Here is a 23,178-nt window from a genome sequence, read left to right as displayed (position 1 = left end):
CGTGGACATTATCGGCCCGAGCAAAAGATTTTTTCTTGGCCACAGTCGGCGCTCCTCTTTATATCTTGCTCCGTGGTCGAGGCTGAATACAGGCGAAACGACATTCTCATGTACCCGCTCAATTCATCAGTTCCCGCAGTGCCCCAAATTGCAATACCTGTTAAAGAGGATTTGCGAGTGACAATGAGAGTTGACGTCAGAGGCCCAAGGCCGATTCCCTAATGCTCGTTGGCTGCGACGTCAACGTAATTGCCAAAACACGCTTTCGCACATAACACACGTAAGGAGTATTAAAGGGGCCATGAAGGCAACTTTCTGGAGTTTGAAAAAACTTGCTTTCGGTGACTCCCTCAGCTCCATTCCAGCCGCGCAAGACGTTTTATATTTATTTGTGTGTTAACTGCACGTTATCATCTGAGTGATACGATCAAACGGAACTATAGGGGCCCCGCGAAATCGCCTAGTCATATTTCTTGGCGGCCGCCGCGAATCGCACGAACACGATTTCTGTGACGTCATAGAGAAATCGCCGAAAAGTGGCTGTGGGGCTACCACTGCTCCATGATTTAATTCATTGATTGCATGGTTTAACGCGCCGACGTAACGCAGGCGATGAGGCGCGCCGTAGTGGAGGGCTCCGGATTGATTTTGACCACCTGGGGATCTTCAACGTGCGCCGAAATCTCATACGCACGGGCGTTTTTGCTTTTCGCCTCCATCAGAAAAGCGGTCGCCGCGGCCGGGAATCGAACCCGCGACCTCGTGCTCAGCAGCAGAACGCCTTAGCCACTGAGCCACCGCGGCGGGTCACCACTGCTTCATATGTCTTCCTTAAAATGTCGATAATTGGTTTGAAATTTGCGATAAACTTGGCATACTCGTTATTTCGAGAGCGTCTTTTTAATGACCCGAACTTGTATTTAGACTTCATGGCCTCTTAAAGGAGCCATGAAGACCAAATGCAAGTTTGGTTCATTCAAAAGATTGCCTCGTTAGAACCATGCTGACATTTTAACGTAAACTTCGCTCAAATAAGCTGTATAATTAGGAAAAAAGGGAATGGCCATGCGACCCACTAGATCATTTTCCGCAACAGAACCAATGATACCAGCCAGCTCTGTGATTGGCGGAGGCCGGAAAAAGCAAACGCAAAAGTAGGCAGAACTTATAAGCTTGCCGAACGAGCTATTTGCGCTTAAATTTCGGGCACAGTGTTTTTTTTTTTATATCAGTAAGAATGGTTGGACAAACAGTGGAAGTTACGAAAGCCCACGTAAACATAGAAGTACCGATGCGTACTGTTGTTGGTACTGCGCGCACTATGGTTCATTTAGATGCACATTACTGCGGTGCTTTGAGGTTGCCTCAGACGGCACTGGCCGATTGACGCAAGCTAAGGTGTCTTACGTGACCATATTTGTCGAGCGAGCACCATGTTTCACGAAACGGTTATTTTCTCCATGAACAAAAAACAAGCCAGGTTTAGATACGGTCACAAACAAACCAAAGGCAGAAAATGGCTTGCCGCGATGTGGTGGCGCCACCGAGGTTGACTAACAGTAAGCAAGTCTCCGCTCCACACCAAGTTTAGATTAAAGATCTGTTCTTGTGATGTCTGCAAACGTCGTTCAAACACACGTTTCGGCGGTAGAATCAAAGCTTTAGCTTAAATTGATTAATTTCGCAGTGAACAAAGCATCGTTTGCTTCCGTAGAAGCGCTGAGGGCACTATAGAACACGAAATCTTTCAAATAAAACAAACTTGTATTTTGTCTTCATGGCCCCATCAAGTGCACCTCTGAAGTTTTGTCGTGGATATGTATCTACCTAACGGGTGTAGGAAAACTTGGTCCCGGAAAAATTGGTCCCAAAGCCAAGGTAGGCAGAGAGAGAGGGAGAGACAAAAATTTATTGTACTTGATTGATTGATTGTGGGGTTTAACGCGCCGACGCAACGCAGGCGATGAGGCGCGCCGTAGTGGAGGGCTCCGGATTAATTTTGACCACCTGGAGATCTTTATCGTGCGCCCAAATCTCGTACACACGGGCGTTTTTGCTTTTCGCCTCCATCAGAAAAGCGGCCGCCGCAGCCGGGAATCGAACCCCCGAACTCGTGCTCAGCAGCGCAACGCCTTAGCCACTGAGCCACCGCGGCGGGTAAATTCATTGTAATAATGAGCAGGATGTTTTTAGGGGGTATATCCCGATTGCCCCGCACGCAGAATCCATGTAGCTAAAACCCAGCGACGTTAGCCCCGTGTCTCATTTGTCCCGCGTGCAGTATCCCCGCGTGCCATTTGCCCCGATGCCAGTTTCCCGGACCAGTTCTCCCGAGGCGATATTATGGCGCGTTATTTTTTTTAGCGACTAATTTTTTTTAATTAGAGTAAAGTAAGGTTGGAAGATCTTCTCAAGAAGAAGATTGGGTCTGCCGCTTTCCCGTAGTAGAACTGGGGCGTTATGCCTTCTTCAATAAGCTGCGATAGTTTAGATGAGAGTTCAAAGTACGATGGCGGTAAACGCTATCCCCCCCCCGCCCCCCCTTTCCTCTCCGCTCGGGTCTAGGACATTTCGGTGCACCGATAGTTCGGTGTACGCACATTTGGGCGCATGCACGTTTGAGTGCGCAAGCTTTCCGGGAAACGAACTATCTTGTGTGTACTTGTTTTAAACATTCATTCTATATTTCCGTGTAACTTGGGTTATGGAGCCGAATAAGCTACTGCAGTGCTTGCATATCTACATTGATGCCATTTTTATTGGCGCTAGTTATTTTAATAAATTGAGCATTTCAATATTTCTGTTTATACCTTGTTCAGGAAACATTTCTTACGCAGCCAACTAATTAAATCCTTTCGCAGGCCCTTTTATTTACTACAGCACTTTATAATGTAGATTCGCCGTTTTTGCCGGATGCACATCAGCTAAGGAAATCAGCCGATGTTTACGATCTATTTTGAAAGTAATTTTCTCTAAATAAATGGCACACTCCCGCTATCGCTAGGCAGCACCTTTACAAACATTCGGTTGCTCCCAAAATGCAGAAAATATGAAGTGTTTCATGCAGGCAGCACTATGACGCTAAAATAAACCTGCAAATACTGTTGTCGGCAGCTTTTTCTTACGGAGACTAGAATATCGTCATGAAGAAAGAATGGACCTTTTTGAAGACAGCTGCAGCTTCTATCTCTCTTAAATCTTGCTAAAGCGTGTATGGGCGGTTCCAGGACTCGCAGTTGTTTGTGCGGTTTTAATTCAATTACTTCCATTAAAATTTTTAATCCATGCTCAACCCTACCATCCATCCATCCATCCATCCATCAAACGATCCGTCCGTCCGTCTGTCTTTCTACCCAATTTTCTTTGTTAGATTTTGATTATAGCCTCAAAGGCGTTAATTTCGGCCCCTTATACGAATATTAAAGCATTCCATCTCTTTCTCAACCCTTTAGCTAAAACGCAAAGGGACAAAATAAACCCGCAAAAAGTTCACATCCGACTAACTTGAAGAGAAACACGTTGACTGGGCCATGGGACCATTTTTCCTAGATGGTCACTGGGACCATTTTCTCCGGGACCATTTTTTCCGGGACCATTTTCTCCGAGACCATTTTCTCCGGGACCATTTTTCCGGGACCATTTTTTCCGTTTCCGCTTCCTAACCCTTTACTTCCTCTATCGAGATACATCAAGCGATATGTTTGACCCCGGAAACACGCCTGCCTGTCGTTCCCCGATGGCCCTCTCTGTGTTTGATTTCGAATGAGTCAAACACCTCAGCTGGGCCACTTCAGTGCGCTATGTCTCACGAATCGTGGTAAGGATTGGGGAAAGGCGGGTTACAGGATGTGTTTGACAGAAACAGACACGTCGCTCAATCTGCTCACTGGACTTTATTGGACCTTTACACGGCAATCGGGCAACGCACTCTATATCATCCACGCGCATAAGTGGTATACTCTCATGCATGCACTTTGTTTCAATTCCTCCTTCCTTTTTATTTGCGGGGCTGTACACCTCGAGTAACAACAATGTCGCAATGGCGGAATTAGTTGTCTGCGCGCCTTTGTTAACCTATGGTTCATTTCACAAGCTGCGTGCAACACGGTGGATGCTCCCGGCGAGCGCGTCTAACTCAGCGTGGAACTCGACGAATGCCGTCTAAAGAAAGGCGCCTATAGGTGTTGGGGCCTTGGAAGGACACCTCCATCCACCTCTCCATAGGCAGGTGAAGCCACCGCGGTAGGACGCGTAGCTTCCGCCTGGCTGCACGCAGCTTGTACGATGAACTACCGATCCTTTTTTTGTTTTTTTTTTATTTCTTCTCCCTGGGCGCCGCCATTGTATCATCCGACTGTTGTAGCGTCGCTATGAATTGGCGCAGCCGATAGGAACATCAAACTGTGCACATGCAGCACAGAACAGAGCATCTTTTCGAAGGCGACGAGATGAAAAGGTGTTTAGTTGCGCGTTTGGCGAAGATATGTCGAGCTTGTGTCGGTGTTGCTTTGGTGCGCAGGGGTGCCGTGTTCACAGGGCAATGGGCACGGACATGTCGGAGGAGCCGGAGTAGGTGCCGGCGCACGTGGTGCAGCTGCACTCGGTGGGGTTCCGGTAGTCCATCTCGAGGATTCCGCTTCCCCGCGAGCAACTCAGCGTAATCCTCTTCTGCACGGATGCCTTCACGGTGCAGCAGAGGCAGCTAGAGGTGAAGTTCCTCGTCGCTGTAAGGACAAGGTGGGAGAAGGAGAAGGAGGAAAAGGAGAGGAGAAGAAGGAAGAAGATTTACCATTTCACTCGGTGAACGTGGATGACCAGCGGAGCTTCCTGTGGCACCGTTCCAAATAGTTCACGAAACAAAACAGATTTGCTTGTAATTTGCGATTGAGCATACTTCCTGCAGGAAGTATGCTCAATCGCAAATTACAAGCAAATCTGTTACAAGCAAAACTCTAGTGCCTCAAAGTTTAATGAAGTTAGTTAAGCATGCTTAACAAACTTAAAGAAACTTTGAGGCACTAGCGTTTTATTCTAGAAGGGACAAACATGGGGCTGTCCGTATCCCTCCCCATGTATTGACAGCAGACGGGAATTCCACAATATGCACAACTTCACAGAAAACTACTTAAATATGAAGTGTAAATGAAACTCGGCGTGATGGTAGAATCGGCTTAGCGGGTAATTTTCATGTAATTTTTTTTGGGGGGGGTGGGGGGGGGGGTTGATAACACAAAAAGCTCCCAGCCGTTGTCTGCTACCACAGTCCCTCCGTTGACGGCCATGTGTTGACATGAGGCGGGAATGCTAGCAACGGAGACGAGTCCTCCTTCCCCTTTTTTTTCCTGGCTCGACAGTCTGTCGCTTGTAAACCTCGAAACTTCCAGATGACAGTTTTTCTTCTTGTTTTTTTCAGAAGGCCCCGCACAGAAACATATGACCGGAGACAGGACAGTGATGTTCGCATGGCATGCGTCAAACGGTATGCTGCACTTAGCACTGAAGACGGCCCCCAGCGACACGATAGTGATCGGCGGGGACTTTAATGCGCAGCACAAGGAACTCGGATATGGCATCACGGCAGCCAAGGGAAGGGACCTGTTGGACGATGCGACGGACGCGGGCTTCATCCTGCTCACCGACCCGGCCAACCCCTCCCGCATCGGCACATCGGTTGCCTGGGACACCAACCCTGACCTCGCATTTGTGCGGCTGCCAGATGGCAGACCCGTGCAGTGGAGGAACACGGGCCACAACATGGGCAGCGACCACCACATTATCGAGGTAGAGATCCCCACCCTGGCAAAGGGAGGCATTGGCTACCAGAAAATCAAACACAGGCTAATGGATTGGCACCGGTTTCGCGAAACGAGCCTGGGCACCCAAATCACGGACATTGAAGACTGGGCGGAGAGGCTGGTAGAGGCAACTTCGCAGGCTACCACAGAGGTGGAAACGGAAGACACCATTCAGCGTATGGACCCTCGCCTCGCTCACATGATCGAGGCGAGACAAGCATTACAGAAGAGATGGAAGCGGCAGAGGCACAACCGCAACCTCAGAAAGAGGGTAGCGGAGCTGAACCGCAGCATCGAAAAATACAGCAGGCAGCTCTGCGCTCAACAATGGAACGCCATCTGCAATGAAGCGGACGGGCAGTTACACGCTGGCCGAACGTGGAAGCTGCTCAGGCACCTGATGGACGAATCCAAGAGCAAAGACTACCAACAGCACAGACTCTCACAGATTGTCGACGCTACCACCAAGCAACTCGGAGAAGAGGAGATGTGTAAACGCTTGAACGAGCGTTACCTCCCCAGCACCCCGAGCGAAACGCACATAGACTACCAGGGACCGCCCAACCCCCTGCTCGACAAGGATATTGAAGAGTGGGAGGTTCGCAAGGCGGCCCAAGACCTCAACTGCAAGTCCGCAGCCGGCCCTGACCAAATCACCAACAAGGCCCTGCGAAACCTAAATGACGAGGCCATAACGGCCCTCACCAACTACTACAACAAGTGCTGGCGCGCCGGAACACTACCCAAGCAGTGGAAGGCAGCCAGAACAATCCTAATACCAAAGCCGAACAAGCCACCCGGCATTGAGAATCTGAGGCCCATCTCCCTCACTTCGTGTGCGGGAAAGGTATTGGAACATGTCCTAAACAACAGGTGGCAAAGGTTCCTAGAAGACCGGAACATGTACCCGCACACGATGCTAGGGTTTCGAGAGAAGCTCAGCACGCAAGACGCCATGCTGCTAATCCAGCACGAAGCCATGGACACCACCACAGTCAACACCGGGGACAACCGCGCCATCCTCGGCCTAGACCTACAGAGCGCCTTTGACAAGGTACGCCACTCTGCGATCCTGGCTCAAGTCAACAGACTGGGGCTCGGAGAGAGGACCTACAACTACATCAGGGACTTTCTGTCACACCGCACGGTGATGCTACAGATTGGAAACCTACAACTGGAAGAGCGGAAGCTGGGCAGCATCGGCACTCCGCAAGGCGCAGTCATCTCGCCATTTCTCTTCAACAGTCGCCGAACGCCTGAACCAGCTCCCTCAAGTCAAGTACACCATCTATGCGGACGACATTACCCTCTGGGTCCCCGGGGGTAGTGACGGCCACATTGAATCCACACTACAAGAGGCAATCGACAACATCGAAGACTGCCTGAAAGACACGGGACTACGATGCTCTCCGCAGAAATCGGAGTTGCTGATACTACCACCGCCCGGGCGCCTCCGCAAGCGAGCAGCGGAGGACGCCAAAAAGATCACGCTGCGCACGGGGGACGGCACAGTCATTCCCCACGTGCAAAGCATCCGAGTGCTCGGCATGCACATCGAAGCCAGCCGCAGCAATACAACCGCAATCGACCGCATGGTCACCAAGATGGGGATCGCAACGCGTCTCATCAAACGAATATCTACGCGCAGACAGGGAATGCGAGAAGCTAACCTGCTGCGCCTCTTGCAATCATTTGTCATGAGCCACGTTACATACGTTGGTGCGTTCCACTACTGGAAACAACAGGAGAAGGATAGGATCAATGCGGCCATCCGCAAATCCTACAAGGCAGCACTGGGGTTGCTCAACAGCACGAGTAACCAGGCCCTTGCCGAACTGGGGGTACACAACACCCTGGACGAGGTGAGTGAAGCCCAGCGGGTCTCCCAGCTCGAACGCCTCGGTTCCACCAAGACCGGCAGGGCCATCCTCCAGAGGTTGGGCATCAACCCACCTCAAGTTGACCAACATCAAGATAGGATCGTTCCCATAGAGGACGACATCATTCGCAAGATCAAGGTGCTCCCCTTGCCGCGAAACGTCCACCCGGACAGGAACGCGGAGAGGAGAGCGGCGCGAGCCCGAGCGCTCGCCGAGGCACACAACAGGGACGAGGGGGCAGTATACGTGGATGCAGCCAAGCACCGCGACCGCCCCAACACATATGTGGTGGTGGTCGTACGAGCCACCACCGGGGAACTACTGAACGCCTGCAGCATCAAGGCCCGAACGGCCGCGCAGGCAGAGGAGGCTGCCATAGCCCTAGCGCTAGTGAGCAGCCCCACAATCACCACGGTGCTCAGCGACTCGAGGACCGCAGTAGCAAGCTACGCCAGGAACGCCGTGTGCGGGACTGCAGCGAGCCTGCTCCCCGAGCGCAAGGAGACTACAACGCACATCCGCTGGTTCCCCGCACACGTGGGGGGCATTGCGGGTGGCACCGTCAACCGCAACGAGGAGGCGGACGCCATCGCACGCGAGCTCGAGCACCGTGCGGTGCCCCCCTGCCCATCGTCTGCGGTGGAGATCATGGAGCCCCTGACCAACTACGGGGACATCCTTCACTGGCATCGTGCGGGAAGACGCGCCCTGCCCCCACCTCACCCGAGGCTCAAGAGGGGCGAAGCCGTCCTCCTCCGTCAACTACAGACTGGATCCGTGCTGACTCCAGCGCTCGCGCGCCACGTGTGCCCTGGAACTTACGAAAGTGCAGTGTGCAGTGTGTGCGCGTTGGTGACTGCAGACCTGGCCCACATCATGTGGGGATGTGAAAGACACAGTGCAGTGGGGAGCCCAAAAGAGCTACCACCGGACATTATAGGACTCGTGAGCTCGCCCGAATACGAGCGGCAACTGCTGGCAGTCCAGCGGCTCGAGGCTGCTCTGGCCCGGCAAAGGCGAAAAGGAGACCCTCCTTCGGGAGGGGACTCGCCGAGTAGCCTGAACCGGTGCCCAGGCATAGCTTCGGGGTCTGCTTAGTACATAGACAGGGGGTGGCGAAGCCCTGCGTGGCCTGACCCGCCTCCCCGCCGGAAATTTTCAATAAATGTCATTTTCTCTCTCTCTTACCCGCATTGAAGGCGGTCTTGGAGAAGCACTGCCCCCTGCACTCTGTCAGGTCGGATATGTAATCAGTGTTGGAGCAGCGCCCGTGTGTTGCGTCGTTGAGAATGAAGTACTCCACCGTCCTATCCTTGTCGACGACCTGTGGTGCGCAGGGAGAACCTGGAGAAGAAGAAGGGCAATCAAATGAGTAAAACGCCCAATTCGTCATTACGTAACCGATAAAATTATGCCTCCATTTTATACGCAGTTTACAGAGCGGTGGCCTGTGTGTAGCCACGTTGGACAATGTGACGTCCTTCGGCATTGCTGGCCTTTTCGGACGCGTTTCGCACCGTGGTTTTCAATGGGCCAGGACGCATCTGCGAGCGCAGGAGCGGCTTTACGGCCGAACTGTGCAATTATTTTGGAGTTTCGCTGTGCATGAGGACTTACAGGACGCGTAGATATTGTGTGCCAACATGAAGAGACTACTTAGTTCCAAAAAATGGTCCACAGAGCTTCTTAAAGCGCTGTTCTGTCTGGCGCCCATCGCCAAACTCCTATTCACGCGTTTCACAGCTGTTTGACGGCATTTTGTTTGAATTTCTACGTACACAGCAACCATGGCTATCAGGGGTGGCAACCTGCCGCCCGCGGGCCGCACGCGGGGAAGTATTATGCGACCCCCGGCACGACGTCCGGCTTCTGAGCTCGTCACGAACACGCAGGATGGGTAACGGCAGCGCCGAACAGCGGGGCTCCGGGGGCGCCGGCGGTGCGATGAAAGTCGTTTGGTTAACTTTACGTATCGCGAGACCAGATATTCTACACCGAGGCAAAGCTGATATGCACTAACAAAAACTAGAAAAGGCTAACCTGAATCGACGGGGTGACTCGTTTCGTAGCGAAAATACGCACGAAACGCGTAAACACAACATGAAGGATGCTTTAGAACAAGCGTGCCGAGGCAGATCGGTACATGTGGAACACACCACGCTTGCCAGCAGCCTTCCGTTACGGCCTGAAGAAGTCACCCTTGCCGATGTTCTTGGAACAAAATTCTTCCGTTGAAGAATGGCGTTGCAGCGACGCCTGTCTCCGTGTCGCGCTCACTGTGAGGAAAGCGGCGCATTGCGAAATGCCGCACACACGGACAGTCTTTGTGAAGTCGCAGCTAGCGTCACTAAATAAGCTACGCTTAAGAGTACTGCTAGAGTGAACTAGAAGATAGAGTGGTTCAAACGCCCCGTAGGCCCATGTATTAAAATTGAGGCAAAAAAGGGGTCGAACCGTTTACGGGCGCTGTGAACGTTACCCCTCCATGGTCAACGGATACAGTACATGGCTCCTACACGGAAGACTTGGGTTCAAATCCCCCTAGGAGACAGTCCTTTTTCTTTTTTGTTGGTTAAACTTTTGGAGCTGTAACATAGCCATAGCCAGTGCCTTTTATTTTACTGCGGAAAAAGATAGCATAAGCTAACCCCGTTTGCAAAGCAAGAACTGGCCTTTCTGTTTTCATGGACCAACATGGACCAACTCAATAATTTATGCACAGCCACAGTCCACGGGGCAAACTAGGTGCTTTTTTATGCCTAATGTAAAAAAGAAAAGGGACGGCTTAGCCGAGATTTGAACTCGGGTCCCTAGCGTAGGAGCCCAGTACTGTACCCGCTGCGCCACGGTGGAAGGGTAACGTTCGCAGCGCCCCTAAACGGTTCGACCCCTACTTTTGCCTCACATTTTGGGGCCCGTTTGAACCACTCTATACTTCTAGTTACTCTAGTACTGCCACCTCGTGCATGGGGGCCATTTTGTTTCTGGCTAGCAGTGTTGTTTTCTCTCCCAATGGAACCGCCGCCGGTTGTGACGGGCAGAGTGTGACTGGCCGCTTTAGCGTCCGCGCCGCAGAAAGAGATAGAGAGGAGAGGCGCCCAGAAACAAAATGGCTGCGCCCATATGTAAACAAATATCAGGTGGTGCCGACCGACCAATGAAAATCCTGGCGGCACATAACAATGAGAGAAAAGAGTGCTGATACTCTAAAAGCCTTTATTTAGTGACTCTAGTCGCAGCCAGTGAGACTTGCATGGCGGTTCGTCCCATACCTTGATGTCCCGATCGCAGCTGGTACATCCGAGTACGGCGCAAGTTTTCCTCAGTGACTTCCACATTTTCTGACTGCGCACTTCGCTAAGCACCATGGCAGCCTACGGTGGAAACCGAAACCGCCCCGTGCTAAAGGCCAGTCATGGCGAGTGCGGCTCTAGCGTCACCTGTTGGAGGTCAGCCCAACTGCTCGCTGTACATGGTCTATAGGCTTCGGATGGTGTTTTTTTCTGGTCTGCCCAAGCACCGAATGCTTGTTTGTTTTCCAGGGAGTTGGTAGTAGTAGTTGTAGCAGTAACTTTATTTTGCCCAAAAGTTGTGGTGATTGCACCAGAGTTGTTCACTCAGTCATCTTGACAGCGTGGCTCGGAAACATATACAAACGGGATTAAGCGCACTCACAAATTTTTACGTGACAATTATTACACATGTCCTGTTAAATAGGACATTTCTTATGTAATAATTTCTCATGTAATAGTTCCTACGTGAAGAAATATTGCAATTGTCATTTCATTGTTTGTAGGTTTTCAGTGCCTGGGGTTTTCACGCCAATCATTTTCCGAAAGGGAAAAAAAAACGTGTAAAAAAGACAATGTGTAGAAACCTTCAGTCGCTTGATTGTTGCAGCAATTGCAACTGGTTGAGCTCTTCCAAACTCCGCGACATTTAAAACTCCAAGCGGCGTCGACAACGTCGCCGGCGGCGTTACATCGATGTACCCGACGAGTACCCGAGTGATCAGTGCAATGTGTGTGAGAAAGGACCGGCCAACCGGTGGCACAACATGTGGGACTGTGCCGCCACGAGTCCAGGATTCCTGCCCAAGCGCCCCTAGTTCTCAAAGCTGCCACCACGTGCCGTAGCAGAATGGAATTTTGCCTACACGGGCTATTTTCCCTCATTCTTCTCGAGGCGGTCGCGGCGTTCGACCGGTTTGACTGTCAAGTGCGACGGCGCGGTCAACTCCTTCTCCTCAAGTTAATTGTTCGTCTGTGAGCGGGGAGTCACTTCAATAGAGTTCCCCCGCGACTATTGTGGGATGGCAAGAGGATGCCTCAGAATAGTTGAAGCTTGAGCAGGTTGGTGCAAAAGTTGAGACGAAGCGAAGACGAGACACACTCAAGCGCTTTGCGCTTGTCTCGTCTTCGCTTCGTCCCGTTCATTGCGCTGCCCTCTACTCTTAAATCGGATGCCCTCTGCGTTAGGATTTTGGCGGAGCTTGGAAATGTTGTCCGCTGCGAAGTAATTCACGACAACTACTAGATATACGGCTTATGTCTATCTACGACGCTATTTTCCTGTTTATCGCACATTTCATACCACCAGAAAAAAAAAAAAAAAGCATTCGATAATAATTACTTATTTCGGACAGCTACAACTGCGGAACGATATTTTCGAGTAAAAAAATGCTACGGCAGCAGCCGCCGTTTCTTTGTTCCGAAGTTTGGTATTCTTGAATGGCTTTTGAGAAAATTCAAATTGCAGGGACGCATCTAATTACGTGAGCAGAAAGCATGAAATTTCAAAACGCGTTCAAAACAGTACCTGCGAGCGATGTTCCCGGTGCGTCACCTTAGCTACTTCAATGAAGTTCAGGAATTGATTCATTTTATGACATCGTTACGTATCAATAATTAGTTTTAGAATTCCTCTGTCACTGCTCATTATTACCTTTCCGCACGATGTGAACTCACGGACACACCACTAGAGATAAAGATTTGTAACTAGTGCTTCAACTAAGGGCTTAGCTTCCATAAGAGTAATATTCTACATATATTTATTTATTTATTTATAACTATCTCTCAGTTTCCTCGATAAGGCATTGAGTAAGGTAAGCTAAAAAAGACACAAGTACAAGTTTTAGCATGTGTAACAAGTAATGCGTGAACGGGGTATATAAAAATGAACGCTAAACATAAGAAACGCATAAAACAAACCTACACATAAATGAGGATCTCACCTCATGGCAGAACAAAAACTGCAATTCACTGCACGGATATCGCGTCTGATGAACATTAAATTTTACTGCATTTCCTGCAAACGATGTCGATCGCATGAAGACTCCTAACCTTAGGTGGCTTCATTAATTTATGTTGTCGGTCGCCCTCCAAGCCCGTGGTAATTGCGAGAATTATTCGTTTTAAAAGTATTCACATATACTGTTTTATTTTCCGTTTTTCTTGTTTTTCTAGAAATACGAATTCCCGTTGCCAACACACCATTTACCACAGCAGAACGCCTTTGAGGCGATATAAGAATAACAAGGACACTGCGCTAACATGAGTGCTCACTGTATATGAACCCCGAAACGTATTGTAGAAAAATTCTGAATTTAAATCACCCCGAATATGTGTACTCCAGTTACAAGGCCGAATACAATCCGCGAATTGGAGTGAATTGGTAAACATTCATGTTGGATACACATAAAGAAGTGCGGGGGTCACGAGCAATAGCGTTAGGTCAAAAGGGGGAAATCCCCGCTTCACGTTTTATGAGGCGCACCACAGTGGATTCCTCCGGATTAATTTTGAACACCTGGGGATCTTTAAAGTGCGCCGAAATTCCGGACACACGGTCGTTCTTGCTGTTCGCCTCCACCAGAAAAGCGGCCGCCGCAGCAGGGAATCGAACCCGCGTCCTTGTGCTTAGCAGCGCAACGCCTAAGCCCCGCTTTACCCACACCCTCTCTTTTCGGAACCGGCTTCCGAAACAACGACAGCGAGCCGCCTCATGACAAATACATTTTTTAGGCGAAGCTCATTTGAATATATAGTGTTTTTTTTTTTTTGCATTTTGCATGTATGCAAACAAAAAGTTACGTATCTGAAGAGTGAGGCGTTCTTTACCGTGGGGCGTTCGAAAAAAAATGTCCTGGTGTAGGCATTGTCAGTACACGGTCACCACCAATGTCACTCGCCGTTCTTGACCTCAAGCTTATGCGCCTCAGCACTCGATCCGCACCATCAGTAGACTAGTTAATATGATGCACCGTCTGCTCGTTCGCTAGAGTCAAAATAAAAGTGCGTGGATAAATGTATATGTCTTCCTTGAGGATGCCCATCGTCAACTTTCAACAGAAATTAAATTTGTTTACACCTTTCCGGTAAATTTGCGCCACCTGCGTGTCACGTACCAAGACAAGCTTCGCTGGTAATCCACATTCACCTGGAATGTCTCGTGATTTTTCTTTTCGATTATTCCTCACAAAATTGGGAGCTATCAATCTACATTTAATCTACTATAACACTTACATGTTCCAGCGTGACCAATTCGACACTTATTGTTGCTGCAGACATACATTCTTACGCAGTAATATTACCACTCCAGGCATATCGGATAATCTAAAAAAAAAAAACTGCGCGCAAATTAACGGGGACAAAAACACACGAAGACTGCACAGAAAACCCCGTTAATTTCCGCGCAGTTTTTTTTTAGATGCATTATTACCAACTCGCCCAAATATCAACCCTTTTACATCGGATAACTTGGAAACCCGCTCAAAACATTTTAACAGTGTAGCTTTTCTGTGTGGACTCAACACGCAAACCCTTCTGTCCGTCTGGGGTGCAGGATGTGCCAGACTTTCCTGCATGCGAAAATTGTAAGAATAAAACGCCCTGAACCTTCGTGTTTTAATACAAGGGCACTCATATCGGCCTTCCCAGGGAAATCGAGAAAACGGCCGCAACAGCACTCAACTGTCGTCGTCATGATTCCACAGCTCAGACGACAAGGACAGAAAGAAAAACGCAAGACAGGCACTAAGTACGACCGGCGCATGCGATTCGCATGCGACTGATCCGCCAAAACCCGTCCTAACAATCAGTCGTAACGATCAGTCGCATGCGAATCGCATCCGCCGGTCGTTCACGTGTCTACCGCTTTAAACAAGTCCTCGCCAAAAACGAGCATCTTCAGTATCTGCGAGCTTCCAAAAAAAAGTGAAAGGTATGACATCATGAAAAGTATGTCATATATGTGGGCTTTTGTTTCCGTTCCATGGATGTATTATATATACATGGTGGTTTCGTCAATAAACTTTCAGCGCCTGTTTGGCGTCCTTTCTTTTATCTTTTTACTGGCCTAAAATAACGTAAAATTACGAGCAACAACAGTTGTAATAAACACGTTCGATTTGCGTGCTTGCAACTCCCATGTTAACAACGGGCGCGGATTTTGCTGCCTCAAACGCTCGCTCGAATTCGTTTTCGTACCGAAACGACCTGTACCGAACCGCCCTGTACCAAAATGTCCTGTACCGAAACGTCCGTGTACCGAAAAGACCGCACCGAAACGCCCTGTACCGAAACGACCAGGACCCCCGAAATGTCCGTGCACCGAAATGTCCGTGTACCGAAAAGACCGTACCGAAACGCCCTGTACCGAAAAGACCTAGACCCCCGAAATGTCCGTGCACCGAAATGTCCGTCCACCGAATTGTCTGCGCCGAAATGTCCTACACTGAAATGTCCGGATCCCCATTTGACTAAAATGCCACCTTTGAGCTGACACACAACGTTTTTCAAAACCATTTGATTGAAATGCCGTTTGAGACAAAAGAGCACGACTATCGACCTTTAAAAATCACCAAGGCCTTTGAAACGCGAAAGCTTGTACTCTCGCACCCAGTTTGTTAGTGCCGATTTGCAATTATTTGCGAGTAAAACTTTGTTATTAAAGAGCTCGCTCATAATCACTTTTCTTTTGTTTTTGTTTACTATTACTTGGTCGACTACTAGAAAGTAGCTTAGACTCCCAACACCAGTGGTACGAAAAAAAAAACTGCCTATGTTGTGCAAGTTTTGTGAGCCGCGGGATGACGTGCCTTCGAATATCTCTAAAAGTTCGTATGCACACGTGCTTGTGGGGTCGCAAATGATCGTCATTCAGCGGAATCAATGGGAAATTGGGTAGGCCCATTACCAATTGGTTCCTCTGTAGGACCCACACAACATGCAGTGAAGGTAAACTTTTGGCTGCGACCTGTCTGGTTGGGAGGCTACAAATGAAAAGCTATAATTACACTGCAAAAATGGAGAAGCCGACGTTTCACAACCAGCTTTCTTTCTCAGGGGTGACTGGGGTCAGCCTGCTGCCGCGTCCGATAGCCTTTCAACGCGTTAGGTATCTCACAAAGCGCAGGCCATGCGCAGGCTGTCTAGCGCAGGCCATGCGTGTACACAAAAGTGAGAGTCCCAAGGTAGTGATTAAGATGTTGTGACGTTGTGCCACCAAGTTTTCGTTCTCGACGATGGCCGTCCCGACGAAGTCGTTTCTGTGGCCGGGTGCATGGCAGTGCTATACATGAGCTGACATAATCTCTTTACTGCACAACAAAGAGCCACCGAAGAAGCCCCCCGAGGACACAATGACCAGTCTCATTCGCCCCAGTGTCGCCCATCTCAAGGAACAGGCTTGCTCCCTGCACCCTTCCGCGCGTCGCCGTCGCCGTCATAACAAAGGGCCTTAGTCATACCGATGGCGCCCCTTTCCAGGAATCGCTCCTTTTTCGCCCCGTTGGCCTCCGCGGCTTCAAGCCGGGTATAATAACACTTCCGACATTGTTGGATGCAGACGTCTCCTCGCCTGCTCCCAGTATAATAGGAAGGAACTTTTAATCGGCTGGTGTGGCGAGAGCTGCAACAGTTGTCTATAAGCTTTCGGCGCCCACTTTGCACAGTGGAAAAGCACAAATGGCTCCCCCGACATAGGAGGCTGGTTCTCCAGCAACAACCCCCCCCCCCCTCCCTGGTCAATCCCCTTAGCAACGCCACTGTAAGTGTGATCGCTGATTATTTTTGAGTAGAACCAGAGTCCTTCAATACACCGAATGCAACGACGACGGGGTGATAGAGAATATCAGGAAAGGCGAATGCACACGTGCTTTAATTAAAAGGCACTTTGGTTTCTTTCCTTTTTATTTTTTTCGTGACGGTTGAGGGGCTCATTAAACGCGGAAAGTTTGGTCTCTCTCTTGGTCTGTTTGTCAGCCTGTCTTTCTGTTCTTCGATTCAGCCGCCCGGCCAAAGTTAATGCAGAGGAGAGTTCTAAACAATTAAGTCCGCTGGCAATGTCAATACTTGTGATTATTGTTGAGCCGAAACAAAACATTAGGCATATTTGAAATAAAACACCAATACATAACATATATTTGCATTGTTCCTTAGAAAAATTCCAAATGAGTAGTCCTTGAGAAGTTAATTATCTGTACGTATGCTGCAGAAAACATTATTACAAAGCATTTCCAACTTCTGATAAAACAAACAATGCAAACCCGCCGCAGCCCCTGCTAACAACGAAGCCGGGACGGAAGTGTGCGGCGATAAAAAGAGAGAGAGAGAGAGAGAGTAATTTATTGCATGGAAAGAAAACACAGAGAGGTCGGCCTGATCGTATAGTCTCTGACCTGCTACTTTGTGTGGGGGTGGGCAAGGGGGAAAGAGCATAGATGGAGAGGGTGACAGGTATGACGAATATAATAGGTACCTTCTGTAATGCATTTCTAAAAACGCCTTATTAAGCACTTGCGTTATAAAAAAAAAACCAACGCATACAAATGCGGAATGCCGAGAAATTGCCCTACATCATTTAGCGGTCTAAAAAGGCACAGGTTCCTTTTCCCGCGCAGTGGCCCTCATTTCCGCAGCCTTTGTCGTAGGGGATCCGCAAAGTGTGAAAATAAAATAGTTACTCTCACTGATTTTTGAAAAAAAAAAGCGATAATAAGTCGTCAAAACACGACCGAGGAAATACGGTGATACTGTCACTGATTTGTTATATAAAATACTTAATAAGTCGCTACAAAAAGAATAATGAACAATTAGGTTTTATAAATGCTACAAATATCCCAGCTAATATTCAACAAATAAACGGAAGTTTTTTTTTTGGCAAGGCCGCACAACCAACTGCTGGCCTGAAATAACGCAGAACTGCGAACAAGAACATCTGTAATAATTAGGTACGAATTGCGTGCTCGCAACCACCACGTAAACAACGCGCGCAGCCTACAGCGCATGCCGGAATTCGCCTTTGTACCGAAACACCCGTGTCCCGAAAGGTCCGTGTCCCGAAACGCCCGTGTCCCGAAAGGTCTGTGCGCCGGAAAGAGCGTACCGAAACGCACTGTACCGAAACGTCCTGCACCGAAAAGACCGGAGCCAAGCGGGGCGGCTGCCGGCGGCCCGCCGCCGGCAGCCGACCGCGGAGGCTATGGGGGCTGTAGAGGATGCCGGCCACTACGAGAGAGGGCACCACACGTTCCCACTCTCTAACCTGGCATCAGACTCCAGACAAAAAGTGCCCAGTAACATTTTTCTGTGAACCAATCACGTGGAATTTTATGGTGTCTTGAAGTTAACATACTGTAGTACTCAAATCCGGGAGAGCAATTGGATATCTGATCTTGCAGCGACACAGTGCTCGATTTAGGAGAGCCAAGTGGTCCATTTTTCAGAGACTGCCCATAGACGCCATTGACAAAAAGTTATATGCCCAGGTAACACGCATCGTTCGAGTTACATGATTGAAAATATACAGTAATGGAGAGTGAAAGCTGTTCTGCATACAACCGGGAGAGCAATTAGCTCACTGGTTTGGGTGAGGAGCTATTGATTTTTCATTTTTCGCTCCCTTCAGTTACGGAGCGTCGCGCCGCCACACGCCGACAGAAGGCGCTGCTCTCCGCGGAGGCGCTTGGGCAGGAATCCTGGGTTCGACCCAGACGGCGCGATCTTCTAAGAGTATCTGCAGGAACTCCAGAGATCCATTGCATCTACAAGCAAGACGGACCATGCCGCGGGCCATCCAGCAGGTCTTCGCCGCGCTCTAAAGGCACGGGCTCCGTAAAATGGGCTTGTGACGAGTAGGGTCGCAGAAGAAGGCGCGACGCCAGGCCACGTCGAGGCGGAGCCGTAACCCGGCACCGGCCTACTACAGGACTTGTTTCAAAAAGTCTTTTCCAGTTAAGCCCAGCTACAATTCAAACCTTCTTGATACTTCCGGAGAGTCGTAGCATTGCCTTCTAAGGGGGGCTGGGCGTGGTCGTCATTGTGTCCATTATGATCTAGAGGCGAGCACATTTGGCCCCGTGTTATGATCCTGGCCGCGGTTCTTTAGTGATCCCGCAAAAGCACTCGTGCGCATTCGACGGTGAGGCGTACTCTAACTTTATGACTTCCTTGGTCCATGGCGCAATCATGTAGAGGGGCCGGTATAGGACAAAAATTGGTTGAATTTTCTCGCGGACTCATGGCTGGATGATAGTCTTATGAACCCTTCGAGCTCATAATTTGCTTTCTTCTTTTTTTTTAATTTTTAAGCATGTGTACATCTCGTAGATTTGCAACCACGTCATGCTTTGTGTAGCGACGTTTAGTTTGTTTCATCATCGCATTTATCACTATATGGCGATGTGTATACTGTGCGTTATTCATGCACCCCCCCACCGTTTTTTTTTTTTTTTTCATTTAAGTCACTCTGTTTACCCCACCCCGCCCTCCCCCCGCGCAAATGACCTTTTGACTGAGACACACCCCCGGAGACACACCTCTCGAAGCGCATCGCGTGATTCGCCAAGACCGCTGTTGGCGCCTGCCGGCGCCAACAGCGGTCGCCATCGCCGCTGCGGCCGAGGCAGCCAACCACCCCCGCAGCCTCCCATGCATGCGGCGCTGGGTCGTTTCGGGCAACGTGACTCGTCTAGCGCCCGGCGAAGAGAATGGTGCTTTCGCCATGAATGAACGCCGCGTTCGCCCGGCCTCCTCCTGTGAGCGTTGCACGGAACCGGACGGCTTTGAGACGTGGTCGGCAATATAGCTGAATCAAAGGTTAACCAAGCGAAACCAAGACTCAGCCAGACTATGCCAAGCTTTTGCTTTGCTTATCCAAGGTTAGCAGAGATAAGCCGCAGCTATTTTCCCTAAAGCTTCCTTTCCCTCCGTGTTGTCTTCTTTGCTGCGTTGACCCATTTAGTCTGTGATTTGCCCTTAAGTTTCTCTACTCCCGTGGATGATTATTTTGGACACCACTGTCTTGCTCTACGTAGCGTTTCGTCGAAAAGTCTTTCCAGCCCCATAAGTTAACCGTTGTGAACCGCAGGTAAACGTTACAGGATCCCCTCGCGCTGGGGCTCCGACAACAAATAACAACCTCTGCCTTCGCCGCAAAATACGGAAATTTTATCTCCGATTTGCTGATGGAGTTTGCGCTAAGCTTGTTCGCTTCCAGGAGAAGCGCATGGCAGGCAGGAGCACGCTCGGAATCTTCGTCGTCAGCGTCAGGTGAACGGAAACTGCCGCTACACTGCCGTGCCAGGTCAGGGGTTTCGGCCCTTCCATCAACGTCACTGCGTTTCGTATGCAAAGAACAGGCGCTGATAAGCGGTCGTTGGTCGAGCGCGCCCGCTAATCTCGCAGCTCGTAGCCCTGGCAGCCGCAGGCTTCGTTTGTGCAGGGTTTCTCACCACAAGGCTTTTGGATTGTAAACAGAGCACAGATAACCGTAGCATTTTTCACTTCGGCTAGAACGGTGCGGGCGAGACTTATTTAAAGAAAGAATCAGGGCATTTAATTCTTGCAAGTGCACCTACGCAATATGAAAAGCATTGCAGAGATCGATTTTTTGTGAAAGAAAAAAAAACGCGGTGTGTTTGTGAAAAAGTTGAGGCAAGATCAATGCCCGATGATTTATTTAAATGAGAAGATTATGTGGTTCAGGATAGTGATTCACTGTTACCTCACATGCATTCGCAGTCCACAGGGAAAAGCCCCCGGGTCTTTAAGAGAAAATAAGATGTATCGTTGCGCGAGTGGTGCTAGTGAAAGTGAGTCCTACGGATTATTACCAGCGTTTGCTTCACAGCTGTATATTAGTCCTCGTACTGTGTGCACCCTTTACAGGAAAGTCAGCGATAGATGATTATACGTGAAAATCTAGATAGCCTCATATCCCAGCAGCCTGGTACCACAGTCTTCAGTCCTGCCAAAAAAAAAAAGCTATCTTTATGTCTCGCTTAAGACCCTACAAGCGGCTGTGACAGACATAAACCGCGAGTGTAGCCAGAGAATGCTTAGTATCAATAAAATTTAAAATTACCTGTTGACTTACGAGGCTGCAGACTGTGCAAGTGTACTTAAGAATATAAGGGCAGGACCAGCAATGAAATAATGAAAAATCCGTGACGGATTCATGATCTGGAGTTGAAGCTGAGTGACATGTTATTATGTATGCTGTAAATCGGGTGGCTGAGGCCCCTGTCAGGCCACGTCCGCCTTTAGTCTCAGCCTCCCCTTGGTTTTGCCAAGAAATAAAAATCAAATACTCAAAACCCCAGACATTACTATCACTTGTCGTGGTGCCCAAAAACAAGTGCGCCTACACCCATTAGCGCAAGGGGATGAACGGCATGCACATTTCATCCTCTGACCATTTTCTCGACAGGAACAGTTAAAGCACGCCTGCTTTGTTCTAGCTATTCCCATCGGAATGGTCAAATGAATAAGGGTACATGGCCCAGCCTCAATATTGATCTAGCAAGAAAAACTTAGTGCCCGGACGGCGTAGCGGCTGTCATCTGGTTTTCGGCGCATAGACGCCGGCTGATCGCAAGCTGCTTTTGCGGTGTCCTCTGTTGAAAAGCTTTCGACATCTGGGCTGCCGATTCAGACCTGCTTACGAGTCTGCGACAGATTCTAACCACTGGGAAACAAAGAAATTCACTACACAACGGCCGGGCCAATGGCTGATAGCGCTTTATCGGGGGGGAGGGGGGAGGTACTCGAACCATTTATGAAGCACCAATAACGCAGGCCTCGCCGGCTTGTTTTCTAATCTAATGACTAAGATACAATGCGCGATAAATTTGTACAGACACTGAAACAAAATAGCAGCAAAAAGCGTACGACTGAAGATTCGGTATAACCAGTTATTGTTCTCGCCTAAAATAATAAAAACACATTAATCTTCTCACACTATGGAGTGTAGATTAAAACATTGATGCCACAACCCGTGCGTGTAACTCATACAAGTAAAGGACAGTATACTTTGGACGGCCTTTGTTTACTGCACTTGACTCGAGCTGCAGTCCCGATAATGCGTGGAATGTGCCGTACCATGCGCGTTATATTTCCAAACAGATGGCTTTGTAAAATTGCAACGGGGTTTGAAAAACATTGCTGTTACGTGGTGTATATTTTACCGTTAACATATGAGCCACCGGGGTATGCAACAATTCCTTCACAATCTATATTCTTGTGTTTTTTCCATCATTCACGTATCGAGCGCGCTGTAATAACTTTCCAATTTTCTACATTTTTTTTCGGTAATTAGCATAAGAAGTATTTCGCGCGCACACCAGTTATTATGCCTTCAGCTAACTATGCCCCAATTGCTCTATTTTTCTCACAGTTTACGCAACGACAAAACGATAAGAGAGAGACCGGGTTACCGTACTAGCAGACCCGTAGACCAGCGTTTCCGCAAAGGTCGCCAAAGCGAGGAGGCTCCAGGCGAGCGTCGTCTGCATGGCTTCCCCTCTGATGACTCCTAAGGCACGAAGTACCGTCGACCCGCTGCGGACCGCGGAAAGCTCGGAATGTTCAACGGCGCACGTTTTTCTTCGCAACCTCGTCGCTCGTAAAAAAGCTCGCAGCTCAGCTGCGCCGGAGCGGGCGGCGGCGAGGGGGTATATCGTATAGATAACACGATACGAGAGCAGATACACGGAGGGCGCAAGGAAAACGGAAGTTTTTTGGGTGCTACGTCCCCATCAAGGGTACGATCGCACGATTGACGTCTTGTCCCTGGCAGTGATCCAGGCACGACGAAAGGGTTGACTCGGTGATGTCAGACACTTGCGGCAAAACGAGGTTGTACAGAGAGAGGCGTTCAAGATCCCCCCCCCCCCCCCCCCCCCAACCCCCCCGCCTTATCAACTGCGTGTTGAACCGTGTAGGGAGTGTCTCAAGAACGGCGCGTGTGACAGTCTCCACAGCCGCCCGCGGCGTTGATGTCATTCAACGATTAGAGCTGCAGAATGCATGTTCCCCGTTGGGACTGAGATCGTTTTCAGAGGCTCTTACAAGTTTATGATAGAGAACCGCCGTGCAGACGGTGCGTAGTTTGACGAGAACATCCTAAATAACTCAAAAAATATGTATAGGCCATTGTTGCTTTTGTTCTGGACGATGTTTCACGACGCCTTCGCAAAGCGCGCAGGGACACGTCAGCCGCCT

The 23,178-nt window shown here is 49.4% G+C and overlaps 1 protein-coding gene across 1 annotated transcript; it reads right to left on the bottom strand.

The window, feature by feature from the left end:
* Positions 1–3,874: 3,874 nt before the first annotated feature.
* On the bottom strand, positions 3,875–22,575 carry LOC144169988 (uncharacterized). Its single transcript, XM_077699475.1, has 3 exons — positions 22,397–22,575; positions 8,864–9,019; positions 3,875–4,724 (listed from the first exon to the last, which is right to left on the bottom strand). Exons 1-3 carry the CDS (start codon positions 22,467–22,469, stop codon positions 4,531–4,533), a joined length of 423 nt encoding a protein of 140 aa, XP_077555601.1. The 5' UTR covers positions 22,470–22,575; the 3' UTR covers positions 3,875–4,530.
* Between the last annotated feature and the right edge of the window lie 603 nt (positions 22,576–23,178).

This window comes from Haemaphysalis longicornis, unplaced genomic scaffold (genome assembly GCF_048455015.1).
Source record: "Haemaphysalis longicornis isolate Haplotype H1 unplaced genomic scaffold, Haemaphysalis longicornis Haplotype H1 scaffold_2, whole genome shotgun sequence".
Classification (NCBI taxonomy): domain Eukaryota; kingdom Metazoa; phylum Arthropoda; class Arachnida; order Ixodida; family Ixodidae; genus Haemaphysalis; species Haemaphysalis longicornis.
This window is presented reverse-complemented; position numbering and strand designations above follow the sequence as displayed.

Coding starts and splice junctions, on each gene's coding strand:
- LOC144169988 (XM_077699475.1), bottom strand. CDS start 22,469: ATGCAGACGACGCTCGCCTGGAGCCTCCTCGCTTTGGCGACCTTTGCG. Junction 9,020..22,396: donor GCTGGTCTACGGGTCTGCTA/GTACGGTAACCC, acceptor CTTCTTCTCCAG/GTTCTCCCTGCGCACCACAG. Junction 4,725..8,863: donor CAAGACCGCCTTCAATGCGG/GTAAGAGAGAGA, acceptor TTGTCCTTACAG/CGACGAGGAACTTCACCTCT.